This window comes from Manis javanica, chromosome 17 (assembly GCF_040802235.1).
Source record: "Manis javanica isolate MJ-LG chromosome 17, MJ_LKY, whole genome shotgun sequence".
Lineage (NCBI taxonomy): Eukaryota > Metazoa > Chordata > Mammalia > Pholidota > Manidae > Manis > Manis javanica.
Genome location: NC_133172.1, coordinates 10,829,196 through 10,852,570, shown reverse-complemented (window position 1 = coordinate 10,852,570; position 23,375 = coordinate 10,829,196). Strand labels below are relative to the sequence as shown.

General features: G+C 42.3%; 1 protein-coding gene across 13 annotated transcripts; it reads left to right on the top strand.

The window, feature by feature from the left end:
• Positions 1–60: 60 nt before the first annotated feature.
• Positions 61–20,967, top strand: ZNF45 (zinc finger protein 45). 13 transcript variants are annotated; one of them, XM_037012331.2, is made up of 10 exons: positions 61–173; positions 747–908; positions 2,285–2,366; positions 4,907–5,041; positions 7,941–8,096; positions 9,787–9,859; positions 11,054–11,097; positions 13,340–13,466; positions 14,813–14,908; positions 17,613–20,967. In XM_037012331.2, exons 7-10 carry the CDS (start codon positions 11,083–11,085, stop codon positions 19,439–19,441), a joined length of 2,067 nt encoding a protein of 688 aa, XP_036868226.1. In that variant the 5' UTR covers positions 61–173; positions 747–908; positions 2,285–2,366; positions 4,907–5,041; positions 7,941–8,096; positions 9,787–9,859; positions 11,054–11,082; the 3' UTR covers positions 19,442–20,967. The 13 variants fall into 13 exon arrangements, with proteins under 13 accessions (XP_036868226.1, XP_073082158.1, XP_036868225.1 ...); XM_073226057.1 differs by having other exon boundaries at positions 4,891–5,041; XM_037012330.2 differs by having other exon boundaries at positions 4,862–5,041.
• The last annotated feature ends 2,408 nt before the right edge of the window (positions 20,968–23,375 follow it).

The following is a 23,375-nucleotide window of genomic DNA, read 5'->3' as shown; positions in this document are numbered from 1 at the left end:
AGACCGCCCCTTGCAGGGATTCTGGGAAATTCGGTCCAGGCCGTCGGTGCTGGGGCGGGGCAGCGGCTCCTGTTCCCCTCGGGGATGCTGGGAAATGTAGTCGGAGCTGCGGGCTGTCGGAGGCTCTTCCGCTGCAAGAGGTTAAGATCGCGGCCTTCGTTTCGCTCTGGAAGGTGAGTGTTGCCCGGAATCCCGGGACCTCTTTTAACTTTTTGACCTGGGCGTGGGCGCAGCGGGCCCGGCCCTCCGTCGCAGGGAAGAAAAGCCTCGGTCAGCCGCCGAGAGCGGGGTTGAGGGGCGGGGGCGGCCGCTTGCTTTCCCCCCGCGGGAGCCTCTGCCTCTGGGGCGGTTCGCGAGTCGCAGGCTTCGAGGCAGAGCGGTACCCGCGGCTGGAGGGTCCGTGCTCTGCGCAGCCCAGCCCGCCTTCCCCCAACACCTTCTACACGCTCTGTCACTTTCTGGCGGCAAAGCACTGGGTGAGAACTTAGTCTTTGTGTGCCTCACTCCTTTTCTGTAAAGGGATATTACGAGTACTGATACATTTGTTTTGAGAAGTCTTCAGGCGTGCGGCAAGGTATTAACAGTAATGTTAATGCTGCTATAGTAAGTCCCCCGTACTCTGGAAGCTCCTCGAAGTGCCACCGGTTTTTTCTGATCCCTGCAGGAAAGAGGCTCTGCGACTGCTTCTGATCCGTTTTTAAAGGAGTGCATCACCCGCAGATACCGTGTGTTTTTTTTGTTTCTAGGACCACAGACAAGACCGTGGTATCTCCCAGCCTCCTCTGCTTCCCCTGCCCTGACTTCTGAAAGAGGGCTGCGGAACGGTGGCCGCAGTCCGGGCCTCCTGGCAGCAGAGCCCCACCCTGACAGGACTTAGCATTCGTCTACCTTTTCTGCTTCAAGCGGTCGTGCGTATTTTATTCGTTAGCAAATGTTTCTGCTACAAAGATGTCCGGTTATTGTTAAATAATTGGGAACTTGTTTAAATAACTGTGTAGAACCTATACAGGGCATGAGTAATGGTGATAATAGTTACACATTGAGTACTTAGTGTCATTTTAAGGGCTTTATAAAAATTACATCTAACCTTCACAAGGCCCTATGAAACGAATAGTGCTATTATCTCCATTGTACAGATGAAAAGGTGGAGACAGAAAGAGCATATGTTACTTATTTTACATCACACTTCTAGTAGGAGCAGTGGAATTTGAGTCCAGGGCTCATGTTCCTTATAATTTTGGATATCCTTGGTCCCACAATTTAAAATCCTGAAATTGCAATTTAGGAAACAAAACACGAAAATAATGTATATAAATGTTCAGCCGTAGGAAACTGGATGCAGAGGAGTCATTTAGGATTAAGTTTTGTAGAGGATTTTGAAAGCAGGGTTAATGAGTTTGGACTTACTTAAAAAATTTCAGATACATTCTCAATTTTTTCAAACTATGTGTAGTTCATATTCTGATTATAGAAAAAATGTACACACTTTGTAGAGCATTCAGGAAATATATAAAGGAAAGCATTTGGAATTACCCATGATACTAGACTAGAAACAGTTTTTAATATTTTAATGCATTTCTGTTTAGCAGTTTAAAAATGTGTGTCGATCTATGTTTTACAAAATCATTGCACTATTCAGTTACCCCTTAACCCTTTAGTGTAGAAATTTCCACACATTGCCAAAGTGCAATATAATGAACTCCTATGTAACAATCACTCTGCTTCAATCCTTGCTAGAATTTTGTGGCTTCTCCTCTCCCACTGCACACGTTTTTTTCTCCTTGAGTATTTTAAAGCGAACTCAAATGTTGCATCAGTAGGATCTAGGTGTTGGCATGTTTGGTGTCCTCTGAGCCCTATTTGTCTTACAGATGGCTGTGTTCTCAGTCGTCTTCCTCTGTGTGCATGCTTCTGCTGTCCCTTTGTGTGTCCCAAATACTTCCAACAAGGACACCAGTCAGATTGATTTAAGGGTCCCCCCTAATAGCTTCATTGTAAGCTAGTCACCTCTCTAAATTCCATATCTCCAAATACAATCACATTCTGAGGTCCTGGGGTTTAGGACTTCAACATGTGAGTTTTAGTGGGTTACATACAGTTCAGCCCATAATGGAAATATTGACAGCTACACTAAGGTTTTCACTCTTGGCAATTAAGAGATGTTATTTATATGAGAAAGTTAGGAGGAGTTGCGGTTAGAGAAAGATAATGTTGGATTTTCTTTGCTCCTTTGGAGTCTCTCTTGCCACCGGCATATAATTCTTGGTTTCTTCTCTCCTCTAAGGCCGCATGGACCTCTGTTTCATGGACCTTGTCATATTCTTCTCAGAGTGCCCAGCACAAGGTCAGCAGAGAGGAGTAATTCAGTGAGTATGTATGATTCATGTAGCTGTTCAAAAGGGTGCTACAGCCTGGAACTAGAGAACAAAATAGAAAGATAGTCCATATTCCTCCTCTCTTCCCTTACTTTTGGTGGGCTGTGGAATACACCAACTTTTTCAGAGTATGCAGAAGTTGATGTACAATTATGCATAATATTGTCATGATCTATAACAAATTTCCTTAGAAACAAATCAACGTGAATGTTCAATTTTTTGTTTATTGCATGGGATTCGTAAAGGGGATGAGAATAGCTTACATTGGGCACTTGTAATGACTCCGAGAACTTCCAGTGCTTTACATGTACTAACTCATTTATTCGTCACTATGATGCTATTATTGTTACTTAAAAATGAAGAAATAGGCACAGACAATTGAATAAATGACAGTCAGTAAGGGGCAGAGCCAGGATCAAACCTCAGCAGCTAGGTGTGAAACCGAGCTCTAGCACCCTGTGACTGGATTACCTTGGGCAAGCTCTTTAACTTCTCGTGCCCCATTTTCTTACCCATCTAGTAGGGGCAGTATCAATATCTACTTCCAGAAGTTTTTGTGACAGTTAAAAGAGATAGGATATGTAAAGTGCTTGAAATAGTGCCAGGCACATAATAAATCATCTTGTCTATTACAGACTAGAGTTGTCCTTGTCTGTTATAGATGCATATGCAACATGAAAGTGCAGCAAGTTATTGAAAGGGCAAAAGACTATTTTAAGATACTCTTTTCGTCCCTGCCTTCTGCTTTTGATACTTCAATTCTGTCATACAGTTGAACAAAAATGACTAGTTCCTATAATAACCATTGTTTAAACATATAACACTCATTTGCTGTCTTTTGACCTTAAAGAGTTCATAGCGGGGTGGGGGAGTGCAGGGAGGGGGAGATTATGATATGGTCTCTTGCTTTAAAAAGGTCTAAGTTTGCACTATCCGATGTGGTAGCCATTAGCCAGTGTGACTGTTGAGCACCTGAAATGTGGGTAATGCTAATGGAGATGTGCCATAAGTTTAAGACACACAATGGATTTCAAAGACATAGTATTAAAAAAATGTAAAATATCTCAATAATTTTAATTTCGCTTGCAAATTGAAGGAATATTTTGGATATATGGGTTAAGTAAAATATATTAATATTGTCTTGCCAGTGGATTTCAGCCCTGGATAAGTTCACTGTGGATTCAGTGTGACCAAAGAAATGACAAGTAAAATGTTCTTGGGGTGAAGGGTTACACCCAACTTTATTTCCATGGTGGCAGGTCAATCACTAAAATCCCGTTTACTCAGAGCGAGTCTGCATGCAGCAAGCCAGTCTCTGCCTCTGGGCCTCTCTACCTGCACAACCATCCTCTGGGCCCCTCTGTCCTCGGTGCTCCCACCACTCCAGCCTCTGCTCTGCTCTCCTGCAGCCTTGCAGCCGTGCTACCCTTTAGCCCAGAGCACTGGGCAGGGCTCTCTATATAGAGTCAGTAACGATGCATTGCTCACATGTGTGTAGTGAGCTAGCCAACCAGGGCCAGGTGAGAATCTGCCCACAGGAATGTTCATTTTATCCACGCTCCACTCCTCCTAGGATTCTCTCCTCTCAGTCTGTGTGCCTCTGCAGTGGTCCCTGTGCCAGAAAGCTGGAGCATTGTAACCAAATTCCATAATAACAACAGAGGCTATGACAATATACAAATAACAAAAATTACAATAATAACCCTCGAGCCTGCGGACATCCATTGCCACCAAGTGGTCATCCTGGCTGTATTCAAACCAGTTCTACTCAAATGAGTTAACCAAAAGGACCATGGGTGGGCCCTACAATACCCACCGTCAGCCTCTCAGCTAAAAGTCTTGCAGACACACAGGCCGAATCTTGTTGCTTTCTCTCTGCCTTCTGCTTTGTCCTCAGCAGCCAGAACTGCTGCTCCTGTCTCAGTCGTCCAATTTCTTTCTGTCTGCTCCTGCCTTTTCCTTCAATAAGCAGAGTGTATTTCCTTTTGTGCTTGAGCCCTGAGGATGGCAGCAGAGCATGGAGCGCTCCACAACCTGAGGGGGTGCTGCACCTCTCCTGAAAGAACCTGTGGTTGCTGAGTCCTTCTGGCTTTCCACTAGCTTTCAACCAGGGGGTGGGGGAGTCTCAGCCGAGGAGGGGCTGACGCCTCTGGCACAGGCAGGGCCTCTACCCCCACCTGTTCGTCAAACCTCCGCCCCTCCATTTCTGGGGCTGACGGCTCCGCTACATCCTTCTCTTCCCCTTGGCGCCTGGCAGCCTGCGTGCGGCTGCTTCTCATGTGCTCCTTCTCGGGCCTCTTCCTGCCCCTGCCCCTTGGCACCTGGCAGCCTGCACTCCCACACTGCTTTTCCTTGGACCGCTCCTTCTTGGGCTGCTGCTCCTTCTCATGCTGTTTCCTCTTGGTCTACCTTGACATCCTTTACTATTTCCACAGCACTTTGTAGTGACGCCATTTTAGTCAGCAACAAATTTTCTTTCTCCTGAGGTGGACCCCCATCCTCCACCCCTTCACAGTACCACATGTCCACAGGGGGACCCTTGAATGTCTCCCCATCCATGGGTGCAGCCTGCTGAAACACTCCTTCCATGATGGCAGCCTGTTCTCTGGTCACCAGTGAATCCTGCCAACTACGCCAATTGTCTTGCCAATGGGTTTCAGCCCCAGGTAAGTTCACTATGGATTCAGTGTGACCAAAGAAATGACAGTAGAATGTTCTTGGGGTGAAAGGATTATACTCAACTTTATTTCCACAGTGGCAGGTCAGTCACTAAAATCCTGCATGCAGCAAGCTGGTCTCTGCCTCTGGGCCTCTCTACCCGCACAGCCATCCTCTGGGCCTCTTGGCACCACGACCACTCCAGCCTCTGTTCTGCAGCCTTGCAGCCGCCACCGTGTTGCCCAGAACACTGGGCAGGTCTCCCTATATAGAGTCAATAATGACACATTGCCCACAGGTGTGCAGTGAGCTAGCCAACCAAGGCCAGGTGAGAATCCTGGCCACAGGAACTCTCATTTTATCCACAATATTAAGCTCACTTGTTCCTTTTTACATTGTTTGATGTGGCCACTAGAAACATTTAAATCACACATGTAGCTTGCATTATATTTCTGTGGGACAGCACTGGTCTAAATGGAAGCATCCCTTTTCGCTCTGAGAATTTGTCTTCAGGGGCATTTACAAGTCATTCTTGCTTTTTAGACCTCCAAGGGCACCTTACAATGGAGAGAAGCAGGGAGTTGGCAATCAAGAGGCCTGAGTGCCAGGCCTGGCCCTGCCCTTGGCTTCATGGGTGTCCTTGGGCAGTTCAGGTAACCCCTTGAGAGGCATAATGGAATAATATAGTGGTTCTGAAACTTTGGTCATGTCAGAATGATCTGGGGAACTTGGTAAAAAATATAAAGGCCATAAAGACCCAGGACTCTTACTGTATCAATGGGTCTAGGCTTCTGTGTTCTTTATTAGCTTCTGAGTGATTCTGATCCTGTTCTGGTCACCTATTCACCATGTTTAGGAAGAAGTCCCTGCCTTAAATAGTATGAGATGGCTCAAACCATGACACCTGATAACTGGGCAGGTGAGATGGGCAGCAGTTTATTAGTTACATACTCACCGCCTGGGGCAGGAGGATGCTACACACCATGCAGGGCCATAAGGGATTGCACTTGGAATAGAATGAACCAGCAGGGGCTGTGGTAGGTGAGCTTTGTAGTAATAGGAGGGTTCGTACTATCTGTTGAAGTGACGTGACTGGGCAATGAAATCATAGCGTGGTATGGTGGTAGGGATGCAAAAATGAAGATGTTTAACAACCCACCTCCACCGACCTGATTTGATTAGTTATGGATAAGGCCTGAGCTTTCTTTTTTTTTAAAGTTTCCCTGTCAATCTATAATGTTCTGCTAGAGTTAAGAACCACTGTCCTAGTAGATAAGGCTCTGGGTGAAAATCTTGACTCTTACTGGCCACTGGTTAATCATGAACCAAATTACTTCTCTATGCCTCAATTGTCCTCATTTGTAAAATGGGGATAATTACTATCTCAATCTCTAGAGTTGTTAGGACAATTAAGTGAGCTGCTGCATGTAAAGCATTCCTGTAAATGCTGCGTTAGTAGGTGGTAAGCAAGCTGCTATGTCAGCTACCGTGATGATTATTGGGAGTATTTTACGAACAGCCCAGGTTTCCCTTGTGGGTGAAATTAGCTGTTTAAAGTTGATCTTGGTACACCTTCAGATCCTAACTTTCGTTCTAATCCTATTCATTAGGATCAGAGAGAAGCTTGCAATTTGTGATGACCGTCCTTAATTTTTTTGCCCTTAGGCCATAAGTGTACATAAGTTTGGGATTAGTAGAAAAGCTGAAGGTGAAGAACTCAAGTCCTTAGTCTGAAAATATCCGGAGGGCTGTTTTTGACTGATGCTACTCAAACTGTGATCCAGGGACAAACATCCTCAGCATCCCCTGGGATATTGTTAGAAACGTAGATTCTTAGTCCCCATAATTGGTCTTCTGATTAAGAATGTCTGTGAGTGAGACCTAAGCACTTGCACCTTCACAGCGCCCCTTAGTTGCTCCATGGAACATTAAAATTTGAGAAGCACTGGTGGAGAGAACAGACTTGTGGTGGTTTTTTAACAAAAAATATTTTCTTCTCCCGGCTAAGTTACACGTCCTTCAGATATTAGCTGTCTGGATGGCTGTCTCTCCTGTGGTTTACGTCTCTGCTCTAATGTAAGAGAAGCCTTCTACAGCAATCTGTAACAGCCCCTCCTTCCATCTCTTCTTATCCTGTTTACTCTGTCTTATTTTTAGAAAGTATCTCTCACTATACTATCAGTTGGTTATTGCCCTCATGACCCCATGAGCTCTATGACATCAAGGTCTTTGCCTGCTTCATTCACCGCTGTGTCTTTCATGTCTAGGACCCTTGGCTGGCACAGCATAGGCCCTCAATAATTTTATGTTGAATCAATGATGCAGGTGATAAACAATGGGGCCCTGACCTGTATGATGCTGTTGATTCTGCAGATCTTTGTTGAGTCACCCCCACCCCCAGGTGCTTGCCACAACATACCAGGTTTTGGGGATGCAGCAGGAAACAAAAGTCCGTGCAGGACAGATGTGATGAATATAAATAGGCAAAATACTGAGCAGAATGTTAGAGAGTGATTCATGCTAAAGAGAAAAGAATCAAGCAGGGATTGGGAATAAGAAGTGTTGGGGTGTGATTGGCAGATAGAAATTCTCTCCTGCCCAGGGATGAACTAAGGAGGGACATGAATAAAGAAAGAAGTAATTCTTGGCGTAGCCCCCCACGAACGGTCTCTCTAGCCCCAGCCTTTCTCCTCTCCTCCTATCAGCCGGGAGAGTAACCTGTTCCCACCACAAAAAGAATCTCCCTATATTCTCCCTTCCTCAAGTCCTTGGCTGCTTCTCTGCTGACTTGCAGGTAAAACTGGGACTCACATCATCGTGGTTTGAATCCTGCCTTCTGCTCATCTTTTACTGCCTCTTGTTTATATCCACTCATATCATGACATTTGTTCTCTTGTGGTTTTTCAGGGATTCTGCTTCTCTTTGGCTAACTCAGTCATCCTGCAGGACTCAGATAAGCCACGTTTATGTAGAACCCTCTCCAGTCGAGTCTGGGCCTTGGGGACCATACCTTGTGCTTCCAGAGGACCCTGTTCCCTGTTCAGGCACTTAGCAATGTGCAGTGTAAGTGCTGGTTTCTTGATCACTAGACTGTGAGCAAGTGGAGGCTGGGTAATTGTAACTCTTTTATAGTAAGGTTTCCATGAGTGCTTATTGAATTAATGAAATCATTTATTTAGTGAAGACTTAACAAAAGCCTGCCCATTGCTAATTATGTAGGCAACGAGATAGTTGTTCTAAATATTTTGATGGACACATGCTGTGGATTTTGTTAACAGGAGACCCTGTAGGCAGGCACGGTCTTTGAACAGCAGAAAGCACCTCTCTGAGATGTTTTTTGTTTTTTAATCCAGAGGCTCTTTTCCTTCCAAAGCTGACCTTGATCTTGAAAATACCATGAAAGACCTAGAGGAAAAGCTTGGAAATAAAACCCCCAGTCTCCAAATTCAACTGGGCTCAATTCAGCTTTAGAATTTCACAACTCAGACCTGAGACCAACTAGGCTGGTCTTTCCATGTGCCTGGGCCTGTCACCTGTGGGGTGGTCATTCATCAGGACACTGACACTCACTGCAGAGTGTCTCCTGAGCAATTTCTCTGTTGTAAGCATTGTTTCAGGTACTTGACATGCAAAGCTGAGCAGGTATTCATCACAAGATTGGTTTACCAATTATGCACTGTCCCCCAGAAGTGATGGAAAGATCTCCTTGCAAAACACTCTTCATGAGAAGTCATCCTTGGGCAAATAAAGAGTCTGAACAAAATGAATTACAAATTCTAAAAGGCTATTTCTTCCAAGGCTGGAAAGTTGTACATTACCCTGTTCCACAGCAGGGTTCGTCTATCTGAAGTAGGAGGAATAACTAATAATAATTAACTAATAAGTAAGAAATTAGCCAGTAATTAATGAATAATTATCTCTTAATCTGGGCGTTTTACTCTTAATTTCCACCTTCCCCAGAATCTGAACCATACCCTGAGAACTACAAGGGGAACTTGCATTCAGGCCGTGGGTGTGGTTGGATGGGTTGTTCACTGTGCAGGGGCTCTCGGCTGAAGCGGGGGTGGTATCTGGAATCCAGCCCACGCTCTGCTCATCCGGCTGTGTGCAGCTACAGCCACCTAAAGAAAGGGTTCCTTGACTATTTCATGCCCACATGGGTAACATCCCTTGAATGTTTAAGCTGCCAGAGGCTGTTCCAAATGTTTTATGTATAGTCACTGAGACTGACTACCTATGAGTTGGTATTATTATTATTAGTCCCGATTTATAGATTAGACATTGAGACACAAAGTATTCACAAGTTGGAGACGGCAGCATTCAATTCCTATGAAATCCTCATTCCAGAGCCTACACCCTTCACAACTGTTCTTTTCTCCCGCAAGCAGATCCTTTGGCTTCAGAGTCCTCTCCCTGTTTTTGTGTCTTTCACCCCTAGCTCTCCAGCTCTCATTTCCCTTTCTGTGAGACCTGAAATTCCCATCTGCTTATTTTTGTCTTTAGAAGCAACAGAGAGACAAGATCTAGAATACTGGCTATGGTGGGAGACCTGGCTTCAGGTTCTACCCCTGCCTCTTAACCTCACCAAGCCTCAGCTTCCTCATCTGTTAAATGGGGGCAACAGTCAACATTGTCATTTATTGAGAGAGTCCTCAAATGCCAGGTTACAGTGCCAAGGGCAGGAATAAATTAGCTCATTTATGCTCCACAATAATCCAATGAGTAGCATTCTGTTCTTATCTCCTTGTTGCAGTTGAAGACAGGCACAGAGGGGTAGGTGCCTGGGCCAGAGTCACATGACCAGGACAGCGGCAGCTTCTTCACAGGTACGTGGAGGACTGAAACAATGCGTGCCAAGCCCTTGGCAAGGTCCCTAACAGGTACTTAGAGCCTATTTAATGCTAAACCTTGTCATTCTTGTTGTCTTGGTCATTACTGTCATTACTATAGCTTGTTGATTCAAGTAATATTTGCTTACCTAACTTACAGTTAAATCTTGTGACTTGCGAAATCACAAGATTTTACTAATTTTTCTTCATCTTCATGTTAGAATCTTTTAAGCCCCTACTGGTAACAGAGTAAATCTGGCAAGTCCTTACATCTTTTAAAAAAAAACTCATCCGTGTAGTCAAATTCATAGAGAGAGTAAAGTAGATTAGGGGTTACCAAAGCCTGAAAGGAGGGGGAGCAGGAGTCGCTGTTTAAGAGCACAGAGTTGCAGTGTGGGATGGTGGGAAAGCTCTGGTGGTGGATGGTGGGGATGGTTGTACAACAGTATGAATGCACTTAAGGAACTGTACACTTACACATTTTAAATGGTAAATATTATGTATATCACAGAAAAAAAGTCCATGTAGTCTTAAATATTGCAAAGACATCATATTAACTATGACAAATGAAGAAAGAGCAATGGGTATTTCAGAGGTTAAAGGTGACTGGCAAGGCAGAACAACAGCCTGTAAAGGCTCCATTGATAGAAACCATTTATGAGGATAGGCTTTATGTTACTGCATATTGTCTGCTTTTCTGCAGCTACTACTAAGGTACCCTGAAGGTGTTTTATGTGCTTTCTGCCTTCTCATTGAATTCTTACAACAATCCTATGAGATAGGCATTGGTAACCCCTCCGTTTTACAGATGGAAGAATTGAGGCACAGAGAGATTAACAATTTGTCCAAGATTTCACAGCCAACATATAGCAGTGTTATGAACCTAGACATTTGGTGCCAGAAGTCACTTTTAACCTGGGTATTTCACTCAGTTTCCACCCTTCTAGAATCAGAGTCGTAACCCTGAGAACTACAAGGAGAGCTTGTCCTCAGGCCGCGGTGTGTGGTAGGGTAGGTTGCTCACTGTGCAGCTGCACTGGTGAGTTGTATCTGGAGTCCCGCGCACGCCTTGCTCATCCAAGCACCCTGAGGACGGGGCACTGTTGCTATTTCACGTAAAGCAGAATATGGGTTAGCGACAGCCTTGGCCTGAATTTGATGGCTTTTCTCCTTCCTTTTTGCCTTCCCAAGACGTGGCCCTTCCCTAGAAGGAGGACAAAATGACCAAGTTCAAGGTGAGTCAGGCTTGCCTTTCTAGATTTTAAATTGTAATTTTATATATCAGCATTATTCAGACACCTCCTGTTTTTCTTTCTTCAAAAGGATTAAAGAGAACAGGAGGCATTTAGAAGAGTCATATGTACCAGAGGATCACTGCGTTTTAGTGGAGTTTAGTTTTCATCATTTTATTTCATCACCTTTTATAGTTTCATGATTAAGAATAGAGCAGAAAAGTCAATAGCAGTTAAAAAAAGAAACTGCTGTTTTACTATTTTCCTTACAAAACAGCAGTTTTTGTTTTTCCATGAACTTTGCCTCATATGCATTCATAACTGTGTAGTTGTTATTGTGTAGTTAAAATTCTCAAATTATGTCTTCGAATTAATATTGTATACCTCCCTACATTTTTAATGGCTACATCATATTCCCTTGAATTGAGTACTCTGTGTGTGTGTGTGTGTGTGTGTGTGTGTGTGTGTGTCTGTGTGTGTCTCATAACTTTTCCCCATTCATGGACATTTAGGTAGTTGAGGATTTTTACTATTTTAAAGAACAGTGGAAGCTGTTTTCCTAATATAACTATTTCCTCAAAAAGGAATTTGGAAGAGTTTGACAGTTTCTTTTTAATGTTTTAGGAACTCTAAATTGAAAAGGCATATTTGGTATGCAGTACCTCAGGTATTCTGCATGTAGAATATTCAAATATGGCACAGTGTAACAGGATATAACTGATGCTTCACAGCGAGAAAATATTATCAGCTATTTTCACATAAATAAACTGGATTCTTTCTTACCTGTATCTGAGCCATATGATGTATGTATTTTATTTACTGATTGGTATTTTTATTTATATATTAATTTATTTTATCAAAGTAATAATGCACTTAATTTTAAAGTCCAGTAGTACAAGAGGACTTGTCAGGTGCTTTTCTTACTGCATTTAGTCTCAGATCAACCTTATGAGGAAGTACTTGGTCTCATCAGCATTTTAAGTACAAGGAAACAGGATTATAGAATTTTAGAAAGCTGCCTAAGTTCACACAGGAAACCAAAGGTCCAGGTGACCCAAAGATAGTCCCAGGATTTTTACTCGGATAGAGAGAGGCAAGGGAAAAGAATTCTCCAGTCAGGGCGTGGGCCCCTTCTGCGAGGCGCCTCGCTGTCCTGGTGGGTGGAAGACACCGCAGGTAATACTGCCTCCACCCTGTCGTCCTCCAGCAACCCCTTCTTCTCTAGGACCTCTGTTGCTCAGTTAGGGCACTGGCTGTGCAGGGCTCTGGTGATAAACAGCCTTCATTGTAAAGTTAAGACTGTGCCATACAACAGTGAGTCTCAGTCATGGGCTAGTTTGCCCCCAGGCAACATCTGGAACACGTTTTGGCATCACAACTTGAAGGATGTTACTGGTGTCTAGGGCGTGGAAGCCAAGGAAGCTGCTAAATGTCCTCTAATGTACAAGTTAGCGCCCCCGCCCCACCCCCATGACAAGCCATCATCTGGCTTAAAATGTCAGTAGTGTCAAGCTGTGTACAGCTGTTTACAAAGCTGTACAAGAACAGAGCAAAATGTGGGTGAAAATATATGTGATACGTATGCTTAAAAAAGTGCTTAAAAAATTTAAAGTCGTAAGATAAAAACCTCAACTGAGTGTGAACAAAGAGCATTAACAGGTAAGACACCAAATTGAGAATAAAGATAGCGAGTAAATATATGAAATTAGGATAACTCATTACCAAAGAAGTACAAAAACCAAAATAAGTTGTTTTTTTAACTGATCAGATTGCCTCAGATTTTAAAACATCAGTCATATTCATGTCGTGTATGGTGTGGAGAATCCGGGAATACTGCCCTTCTTGTGGGGGAAGGACAAATAGGAGAAGGTGAAAAAGAAAACCTGCCAGTTGTACATAATAATTTTGAAGTTGCATATTCCTTGACATTGCAGTTTTCACTTATCCGAAGAAAATAATTAGATGGAGGCTAATGTCTATGTCAAAAGTTCTGTTTGGCATTTATTCTGAAAATAAAAAATCTAAAACATGATATCTGAGGTACTACATATCAAAGGTGCCTCTTCAACTTAGAGTTCCCAAATACATTAAATATTATTTGGAATATCTAACTGTATTATAGTAAGTTTAACTCTGGTCTCTTAGAGTCTGGAACCACTTCCTATACGTCCTTTCTAGTTTTCTCTATCTTTCTTCCAATGAACCTTTGTTGCAAGATTTCGGTGGAGTGTGTTTGGTGTTACAGGAGGCAGTGACGTTCGAGGACGTGGCTGTGGTCTTCAGCGAGGAGGAACTGGGGCTGCTGGACGCCCCCCAGAGGCAGCTGTACCGAGACGTGATGGTGGAGAACTTCAGGAACGTGGTCTCAGTAGGTGAGGACAGGCGCCCTCTCTGACTGAGCCTTCTGCGGTATTTGTATGTCCCTGGATGTGTGGGCTTTTGGAGTTCTTGTACTGGCTTCCCATTTTCTCGTCAGCATAAGACACAGAGATGGCATGTTTCTGGCCTTTCTCCCCCAGCTAAAGTGTGTGTTATGTAAATGAACTGTGAATTGATAGCATGATGCTCTACATTTTTGGTCTTTCTCAAATTGGTTGTCTCCAATTAGTGGGTCATGACACACTTTAGGAACTTGTACCAGCATTTTTTAATGAAATGAAATAAGGTAGAAAATATCAGTGGCTTTGGTAATAACTGCACATTGTCGGAAAAACTAAGGCCTGTGGCCAAGAATAGAGTGAGAAATGTTGGAGAGGTGGAGAGGGTGTGATGAAAATAGACCTTTTTTCCCAGTAATTTATACTTATGTCTACTGCAATGGCTGTGCTTAACTCCTTTCAGGTTCCCAATGTTTGGGGGTGGCAGGGAAGGCTCTTCCCATACACACACCACCAAGCAATTCGGGAACACCAGCAGGGTGTCTGAGAACTCAATTCTGATGCTATTTGCCCAGAGACAGCACCAGATTCCCCAGGTTAAGGGCCCCGTCCTACAAGACTGCCCTCCACCCCCAACTCCAGATGCCGATCTCAAGCCCCAGGCAGTTCCCTGTGCTTCTGACCTACCGACTGCAGATTGGGGGGTCTAACAACCACCCTCTTTGGTTCAATTAATTTGCTAGGGCGGCTCACAGAACTCAGGAAAACATATTTACCGGTTTAATAAAAGATACCATAAAGGATATAAGTTCACAGCCAGATGAAGAGAGACACAGGGCAAGGTCCCACGTAAAGGAACTTCTGTTGTCATGGAGCTTGGGGCCTGGCTCGGTGACACCTGGAGGTGTTCTGGGTTCCCCAAGTGTAGGAGCTCTTCTCTGGGGTTTTTGTGAGGGCTTCATTGCAGTCACACTTGATTAAACTATTGGCCATTGGCTGATTCAGCCTCCAGCCCCACCCTTGGGTGGAGGTCCAAAAGTCTCATTAACATGACAGTTTTACCTTTAAGACTGCAGTGTTTTTGGGAACAGTGGGTGAAGATCAAATATACCTGGGAAATAATATATCTCATCATATGATTGACCAAATATATATTTCTTATGACTCATACTCATACCCTGAGTTTTTACATAAAATGTATTTCTTTCAATGTGTCATAACAGAAAGTTTTGAAAACACGAATTTTGATGTCCTGAAGATGATACAGTGAGAACCACGGTTCTCAGTAATGTTGGCCTCTGATGTATTTACTTTAAATTCTGGCCCTTGCTTTTTCACAGGGCAGCAGTCCTTCACACTGGATGTCACACCCCAGCTGGAGAGAGAAGAAAAGCTTCGGATGATAAAGACAGCAACCCGGAGCCATAGGTTCTCAGGTGAGAATGGTGTGCCTCTGAATCTGTGCTGCTTCCTGTTACCTCCGCAGCTCTGACGAGAAGCTTCTAAATTTACTTCAGATTCCATGTAGCTCCCGGGGAAAGTGGTGTTCCTGGCCCAGGGTGAATAAACCAGTGTGACCAAAATCCTTCTAAGGAAAGGCGAGATTGGGGGAAGCCTATTTATTGCTCCTGATGAGGCCCAGCTCCGTTCTTCCCCTCTGGCCACCACCCTCCCTCACCGTCTCTCCTGTCCCTGTGCATGCTCAACTCCTCGCCCACCTCTTCTGAGAGGAACTCTGTTGACAGACCCCTGGTGACTGACAGGCACCAGACCAATTATGCAACAGAAGGGAGGAGAGAACAGCCTCTCTCCACCCCTTGTCCCCAGAGGCTTTGGAAAGAAACACCTATTGATATGTAAAGGGACTAAGGCCAGGCAAGAGATTCTGGAAATATTGCAGTATTACCCCATATTCTGTAAAATGCAAGTACTTAAAATGGCTTATCAAGTCCCACCATTTGTTCCTCTTCCCGCATCCCTCTGTAAACGTAACCTGTCACCCTCCCTATGTCGGTCTGTTCCATCCAATTTAGCCTCTCAGCTATGCCAAGCATGCCCCTGCCTTGTCACCCTCCTCTGTTCTTTCTCATAAGTGCCCTTGCACTCTGTCACCCTCCTGGCCCCTTCCTTACTTCACATAAGCCTCTCCTCAAACCACAGCATCATCAGAAAGGCTTCCTGTACCCACTGTCCCTAAGACCTTCCTCCTCCACTCTCCTTGCCCTTGTCTTGTCTTCTGCTATGTCTTAAGCATTGATTACCACTTACCATATTAACATACATTTTTATCTTTATTCCCTCTGGAATACAATCTTCAGGTTAGGAGAAATTCTATTTTCTTTATAGCCTCATCTTCAGTGTATAGAAAAGCATGTTACCTGTTTTTTAAGTTATGCGTGTGTGTGTTTCTGTATGTGTATATGTGAGTGTGTGTGTAGTTTTAACAAGCATTTTATACAAAGAAACCTTTGCGTACAAAGTACCACTATTTTTCTGTTCTGTTAAAGCTTGTCATAGGCTTCTAAATTTACTTCAGACTCACTGAGTCTTTAGCCTTTAGCTAAAAAACAATGATGTGGTTCATAGAGGAAAATATTTGTATCCACATACAGATTCAGATATAGAAACTCTGATTATATCAGTCAGAGACATTATTCCTGAGGCTCTAAATATTGACTCCTACTTGGGAAAGGAAGAATTTTACACACATAGGAAGAGAGTGCAAAAATTTTAGAAGCAATCAATCTGTAGGTCCCAGGACCATTTTTCTGCATTAAGCTTTTTTATCCTTGTCAAGTGATTCACGCCATGATTTTGTGATCGGTGTGATTTTCCCATCAGCAACATCCACATAATTTAGCCCTGCTCTGGTGAAGCCTTTAAACTTCCCAGCAAATGCTGTTTCTAATCCCTTTACTATTATGTGTAACTTAAGTTGAATCTTTTACCCTTATGGCATGGCTCAAACTCTCACAAGAGAACTCAAACTGGGATTTATTTATCCATTCAACATATATTTATTGAACAATGTATCAGACAGTGCTTTGGGAGTGGTGAAATAACAATATAAAATGCTCATCCTCACGGATCTTGCATTCAAGTGGGAGAAGATATCAAACAAAAAAGATACAGGACATATACGGTATGTCAGTAATATGTGCTGTGCAAAAACAAAATGGAGTGGGGGGGTGGAGTTTTCAGGAATGTAGAGTGGATGGGGAGAATTTACTATTTGAAATTGAACAGTAAAAAAGGCCTTACCGATAAGGTTTTAGAGACCTGAAAAGAAGTGAGTAGAAGCTATATGGCTAATTGGTGGAACAGAGTTCTAGAAGGACCTAACTCTTCCTATATAACATTGACTTTGAGAATCTGTACTGTGCCCTGTTTATTTCCTCCTCACAAGTTCTTGCTCTGTTGTGAAAGACCAGCCTCTAATTTTTTCATTCTTCTTTCCCCTAGGGTTACAGAAACTTTATTGCCATGAGGTTCTAGAATAATGTATGTTAGTGCTGTAAGCCTCCTTCTCCCGGAAGGATATTTCCCAGCAGGAGGTGAAGGACCACTCTATGCTTATAGTCTGAACTTCAAGCACTTAGATGATAAGATATTTCCTCCCAAATGTGTCTTACAATCAATCCAGTGCCTCAAAGGCTCCTAATAGGGAGTAAACTTCCAGTAAAATAAAACAAAGGTTTTCAACATTGCCTGGGAACATCTTTGATAATCTGTCCATAAGACATTTTGAGCATTTTGATCTGATGTACATGCAGTAGGCAGAATTATGTGGCAGCTATTTATCAGATACCAGTTGCAGCAAAGAAGACAAGGCTTTTAGTAAGGTGCAGCTTTGTAAACATTCCCTAGGAATTATTTTTCTTGCTCTGCTGCCACCAGATTTCTAACTTGTGTCTCACTTACAAAACTTAAATGGATCTTGTTAACAAGTAGTTAATGGGAGCCTGGTGGACCACTGCCTGGTTTCTGTAGACATATAAATCAGAGTACATGATACATGATGATAAAAATAGAACCTTCTCCTTGTTCATAAAGTCTTAGGGCATGGGCCTAAGTTTGTAACTGACATCTCTGAATAAAGTGTCCATATACTCCTTCTCTAAATTCTCTTTATCTTTTTAGGAGACAAGAATCTAAATGACATGGAGACTCTTCAAGAAGTTCCATTAAGGTACCTGCCACATGAAGAGCTTTTCTGCTCACAAATCTGGCAACAGGTTACAAAGGAGTTAACCAGGTGTCAAGATTCCATGGTAAATACTCAAGGGACTGGATCTCAGTGGGAAAAACAAGGTGATGCCTTCTATAAAGATGAGGAGTTTGATAAAGGCTTTAACCAGAGTTCACATCTTCAAGTTCACCACAGAAACCACAGTGGAGAAAAACCCTACAAAGGGGAAGATTATGAGAAAGTTTTTATTCGGGGCTTTCATCTTCAAATTAAGCAGACAGCCCATGTAGGAGAGAAGCCCTATAAATGTGAAAAATGTAAAAACACCTTCCGTCGGCTTTCAAGTCTTCAAGCCCATCAGAGAATCCACAGTAGAGAGAAATCTCACAAATACACTACATCATGTAAAGGTTTCAATCAAAAGTCATTTCTTCATCATCCTCAGAGACTCCCCACTGGAGAGAATCCACACAGATATGAGGAGTGTGGAAGGAATATTGGGAAAAGCTCACATTGTCAAGCTCCTCTGATAGTCCACACATTAGAGAAGCCGTATAAATGTGGGGAGTGTGGACTGAGCTTCAGTCAGAGCGCATATCTTCAAGTCCATCAGAGAGTCCACATGGGAAAGAAACGTTACAAATGTGAAGAATGTGGGAAGGGCTTCAGTTGGCGTTCACGACTACAGGCTCATCAGCGAATCCACACTGGAGAGAAACCATACAAATGTGATGCATGTGGCAAGGGCTTTAGTTATAGCTCACACCTTAACATTCATTGTAGAATCCACACAGGAGAAAAACCCTATAAATGTGAGGAGTGTGGGAAAGGCTTCAGTGTGGGCTCACACCTTCAAGCCCATCAGATAAGCCACACTGGAGAGAAACCATACAAATGTGAGGAGTGTGGGAAGGGCTTCTGCAGGGCCTCAAATCTTCTGGACCATCAGAGAGGTCATACTGGTGAGAAACCGTATCAGTGTGATGCATGTGGGAAAGGCTTCAGTCGTAGCTCAGATTTTAACATTCATTTCAGAGTCCATACAGGAGAGAAGCCCTATAAATGTGAAGAGTGTGGGAAGGGCTTCAGTCAGGCCTCAAATCTTCTGGCCCATCAGAGAGGCCACACTGGGGAAAAGCCATACAAATGCAGTACTTGTGGGAAGGGCTTCAGCCGGAGTTCAGATCTTAATGTTCATTGTAGAATCCACACCGGAGAGAAACCCTATAAATGTGAGAAGTGTGGTAAGGCCTTCAGCCAGTTTTCAAGCCTTCAAGTCCATCAAAGAGTCCACACTGGAGAGAAACCATATCAGTGTGTGGAGTGTGGGAAGGGCTTCAGTGTGGGTTCACAACTTCAAGCCCATCAGAGGTGCCACACTGGGGAGAAACCTTATCAATGTGAGGAGTGTGGAAAGGGATTCTGTCGGGCCTCAAATTTTCTGGCTCATCGAGGAGTCCACACAGGCGAGAAACCATACCGATGTGATGTGTGTGGTAAGCGCTTCAGACAGAGATCATACCTTCAAGCCCACCAGAGGGTCCACACTGGAGAGAAACCGTATAAATGTGAGGAATGTGGTAAGGTCTTCAGTTGGAGCTCATACCTTCAAGCCCATCAGAGAGTCCACACTGGAGAAAAGCCATACAAATGTGAGGAGTGTGGGAAGGGCTTCAGTTGGAGCTCAAGTCTTGTAATTCATCAGCGAGTCCATGCTGATGATGAGGGTGATAAGGACTTTCCCTCCTCAGAGAATTCATATAGGAAAGAAGCTCTATAAAAGTTTATATACTAATACTTAAAATGGGTGCTGAAATAGTCCAGTTATCGGACCTGTTATAGAAGACAAAACACTTGTTTCATAAAAGAGTAAGCGAAAGCTTGGCATTTCACATGGTTCGGTGGCCACACAGCAGAGAAACCTTGTGAGTGGACACATAAGGATTTGATTCAGAACCTTGATGTTTAGCAGACATACACAGAAGAGAGGCTTAGGAAGGACGGGTGCGATCTGGAGTTAACCAGAAGTACTAAGGTGGAAATGTCAAATCTGTTCCATTAGAAGATAAGCTCCAAGAGTGTAGGGATTTTGCTGACTGCCAAATCTACTCTGTTCGGTGCCTAACACCTTGTAGGTGTTCAGTAATGGTAAATGAGTAAATGGGAGAAGATCATTTGATATTTGTATTCAGTTTATCTCAAATTTCTATAAAATGTACTTAGAAGAGGAATTCTGCCAGGCTCAGAGGACATTTAAATTAGACACACGAGCTCATTTTCCCAACCCTGAAGGTCCTGTGAACTACTACTTATCAACCCTTAGTGGGTCCAGAAATCAATTCAGTGGGTTGTGACCAGCACTCCCATAAACTGTTGTATGCTAACAATACTTTATTGAGGTATAATTTGTATGCAATAACATGGCTAAAGCTCAAGTTTACAGCTTCATGAATTTTGACATGTATACACTTGTGTAATTATCAGCAAGATGAATGTATACAGTATTTCTGTTAAACCAGAATGTTTCCTTGTGTACATTTCCAGTCATTCTCACCTCCAGTGGCAAAAAGTATTAGATGTCTATACCACATATCACAGGTTTGTTCTTGAGCCTCATATGGGTTCAGTATGTACTCATGTCTGAATCCTTTGGATCAAATATGTGATCATGAGTAGATTCAGAGGGCGCTTGACAGAATTCAATATCCATTCATGATAATTTCTCAGTGAAATAAAAGGCCTCTGGAAATTCTACAATTCTAACATTCTTGTATTATTATTAAGGAATTTACATACAGTAAAATCTACTCTGGTGTGTCAGTCAGTGTTGTGGCAAATGCTCACTATTATATTAGCACCATCACAATGAAAGCATTTCGGAATCCAGCACCCCTTGCCCTGAATTTCCTTTGTACTCCGTAGTCAGCCCTTCTCCCTATCACCCCTCAGCTCTGACAACCACTGACCTGTTTTCTGTCAGTACAGTTTACGTTTTCCGGAATGTCCTATAAATGGAATCCTACAATATGTAAACTTTAGAGTCCAGCTTCTTTCACTTAATGCCTCTAAAATTAATTTCTTTCACTTAAATTAAGGCTCTGAGATTCATCAAATGATATGTATATCAGTAGTTGTTCCATTTGTTGCTGATTGTATGGATGTGCCATGTTATTTATCCCTTTATGACTTGAAGGATATTTGGGCTCCCAGTTTTTCATGAATATGGAGAAAGCAGCTATAAATATTTCCATACAAGTTTGTGTGTCAACACAAATTTTCTTAATAAATATGAGTGGGATTGCTGCATTGTATAGTAAAAATATGCTTAACTTTGTGAAAAGCTGAAAAATGTTTCTAAATTGGGTATGCTATTTTGCATTCTGACTGTCAATGCACATCAGGTTTTATTATTATTATTATTATTATTATTATTATTATTATTATTATTATTATTTTGGCATTTCAGTAGGTTTTTAGTGGTATCTTGCTTTGGTTTTAATTTACGTTTCCCTAATGATTGTGGGAGCATCCTTATATATGAATGCTTGCTATCCATATATATTTTCTTCAGTGAACTGTTTTCTTATTTTTGGCTTTTGAGAGTTTATATGTTCTGGATAAATGTCCTTAGTTGTGTGTTTTGCAGATATTTTATCCCTATGGGTGGTTTATGTTTTTATTAACATTTTTCACAAAGCAGAAATTTCATTTTTGATGAAGTTCAGTTTTGTCTTCCATAGATTGTGCTTTTGGTTTCAGATATAAATACTGTCTAATCCAAGGTCACAAATGATTTTTCCCTTTTTTTTTTTAATCCAGAAGTTTTATAATTTCAACTATTACATTTAGGTTTAAGGTCCATGCTAATCTTTATAAAGTGTGAGGTCGTCTGTTTTTTTGCATTTGATCATCTAATTCTTTCAACATCAGATTGCTTTTGCACCTATGTGAAAAAATCTATTAATCATATATATCTGGGTCTTTTTCTGGCCTCTGGTTCCATTAATCTATGCGTTATTTTGCCAATACATAGCTTTATATAGTACATCTTGAAGTCAGTCTGAGTCTTCCAACTCTATTCTTCTTTTCCAAAATATTTTGGTTATTCTAACTTGATTGCTTTTCTATAATTTTTAGAATCACCTTTGTGATTTTTAAAAATAAACTCTTGCTGGGAATTTTACTGGGATTGCACTGACTATAGTTGAATTTGGGAAATTCGTCTTGGGACATCTTAGCAATATTGGATATTCTAAACCATAGAAATGGTATATCTGCCTATTTGTTTAGGACTCTTTTAATTTCTTTAATCAGTAATCTATAATTTTAAGCATATAGATTGTACATATATTTTATTAGTTTTATACCTAAGTACTCTGTTTTTTGGTGGTAAAGTAAATGGTACTGTTTTTCAAATTTCAGTTTCCAGTTCATTGATAGCATATAGAAATAGAGTTGATTGTTTTATGTTAACCTTGTATCCTACTATCTTGCCAAACTTGCATATTAATTAAGGTAGTTCTGTAAGTTCCTTGGGATTTTCTGTGTAGACAGTCATATCATCTGCAAAAAGTTTATTTTTCCCCGCCAATTAATATGCATGTTATAGCAACTCTTCTCAAATATGAAGATACTCTACCCGCCACCTCCACCCTCAAGGTTAGATTTGGATCTCAAAACTCATGATAGTATTCCATCGGTATGACCAAAGGTAGAGGGGATGGCTGTCCAAGAGAACGCACAAAACAGAGGGAGAGAGAACAGTCAATATTCAGTCATTTTATAGAGGGGAAGTCCTGCCTGCACAAGGTATAAAAGACGTGATGAGAGGGTGCGTTCACTTTGGAAGCAGCGGGTGAAACTTGTCGGAAATGTGAAGAGGAGGTGGACATAGGCATGAGATGAGGCTTATAAACTGCTGACGCTAAACACGACGTTCGAATTCCTTTCTTGTGGTCTTCACAATGTGCTCCTGACGTTTGGACTAGCTTGGCAACCTCCCAAGTATTCGTGCAAATAAACTTTTGTTTGAGAGGCAACATTTGCAAAGTTGACTCAAAATAATTAGGCCCATACTTATTATAACTCCCTGAAAGATAATGCGGGGCCAGATACTATTAATATAGGAAAGAGTCAAGAGGTAAAGTCAATGGGAGCCCAAGAAATTGTGGAGCATTTTAGGAATTTAGTAAAATCATTGACTTTTAATTGTTTTATCTGTTGAGCTAGAGACCTTTCCTGTGTTATTGACTTAAATGTAACCAGAGGTTTACTTCAAAGGTCTACCTTGAGATGCCAACACGTAGTCTAATGCAAGATTACTGACTCCCATAGCAGCTACAAAACTTTCTCTTTCATAGAGGGTTTCTAGATCTTGAGCTATTTGGCATATGTGGTTTACCAGGAATTGTGACATTGTTTGGCTGGCCTCTAAGTGCTAAGCTTGGCTACAGAACTGAAAAGACCTAGACTTGTACTTATTATACCAAAGATTGTGACAAGGCTCAATTTGTAATAGGTTAAGATAAATGGCCTGTGTATACCATTTTGTGGGAAGGGCATACATCAGTGTATACATGTGGGGACCATATAGTTTCAATAGCTGTATATAGTATTGATTGTTGGTAGAGGCCAGGAAAAGCATGGAATTTGCTAAGGGGTAGTTAATGAGGAAGAACCTGGTGAAATTAGAAGGTATCTGGGGAAGTGAAGGA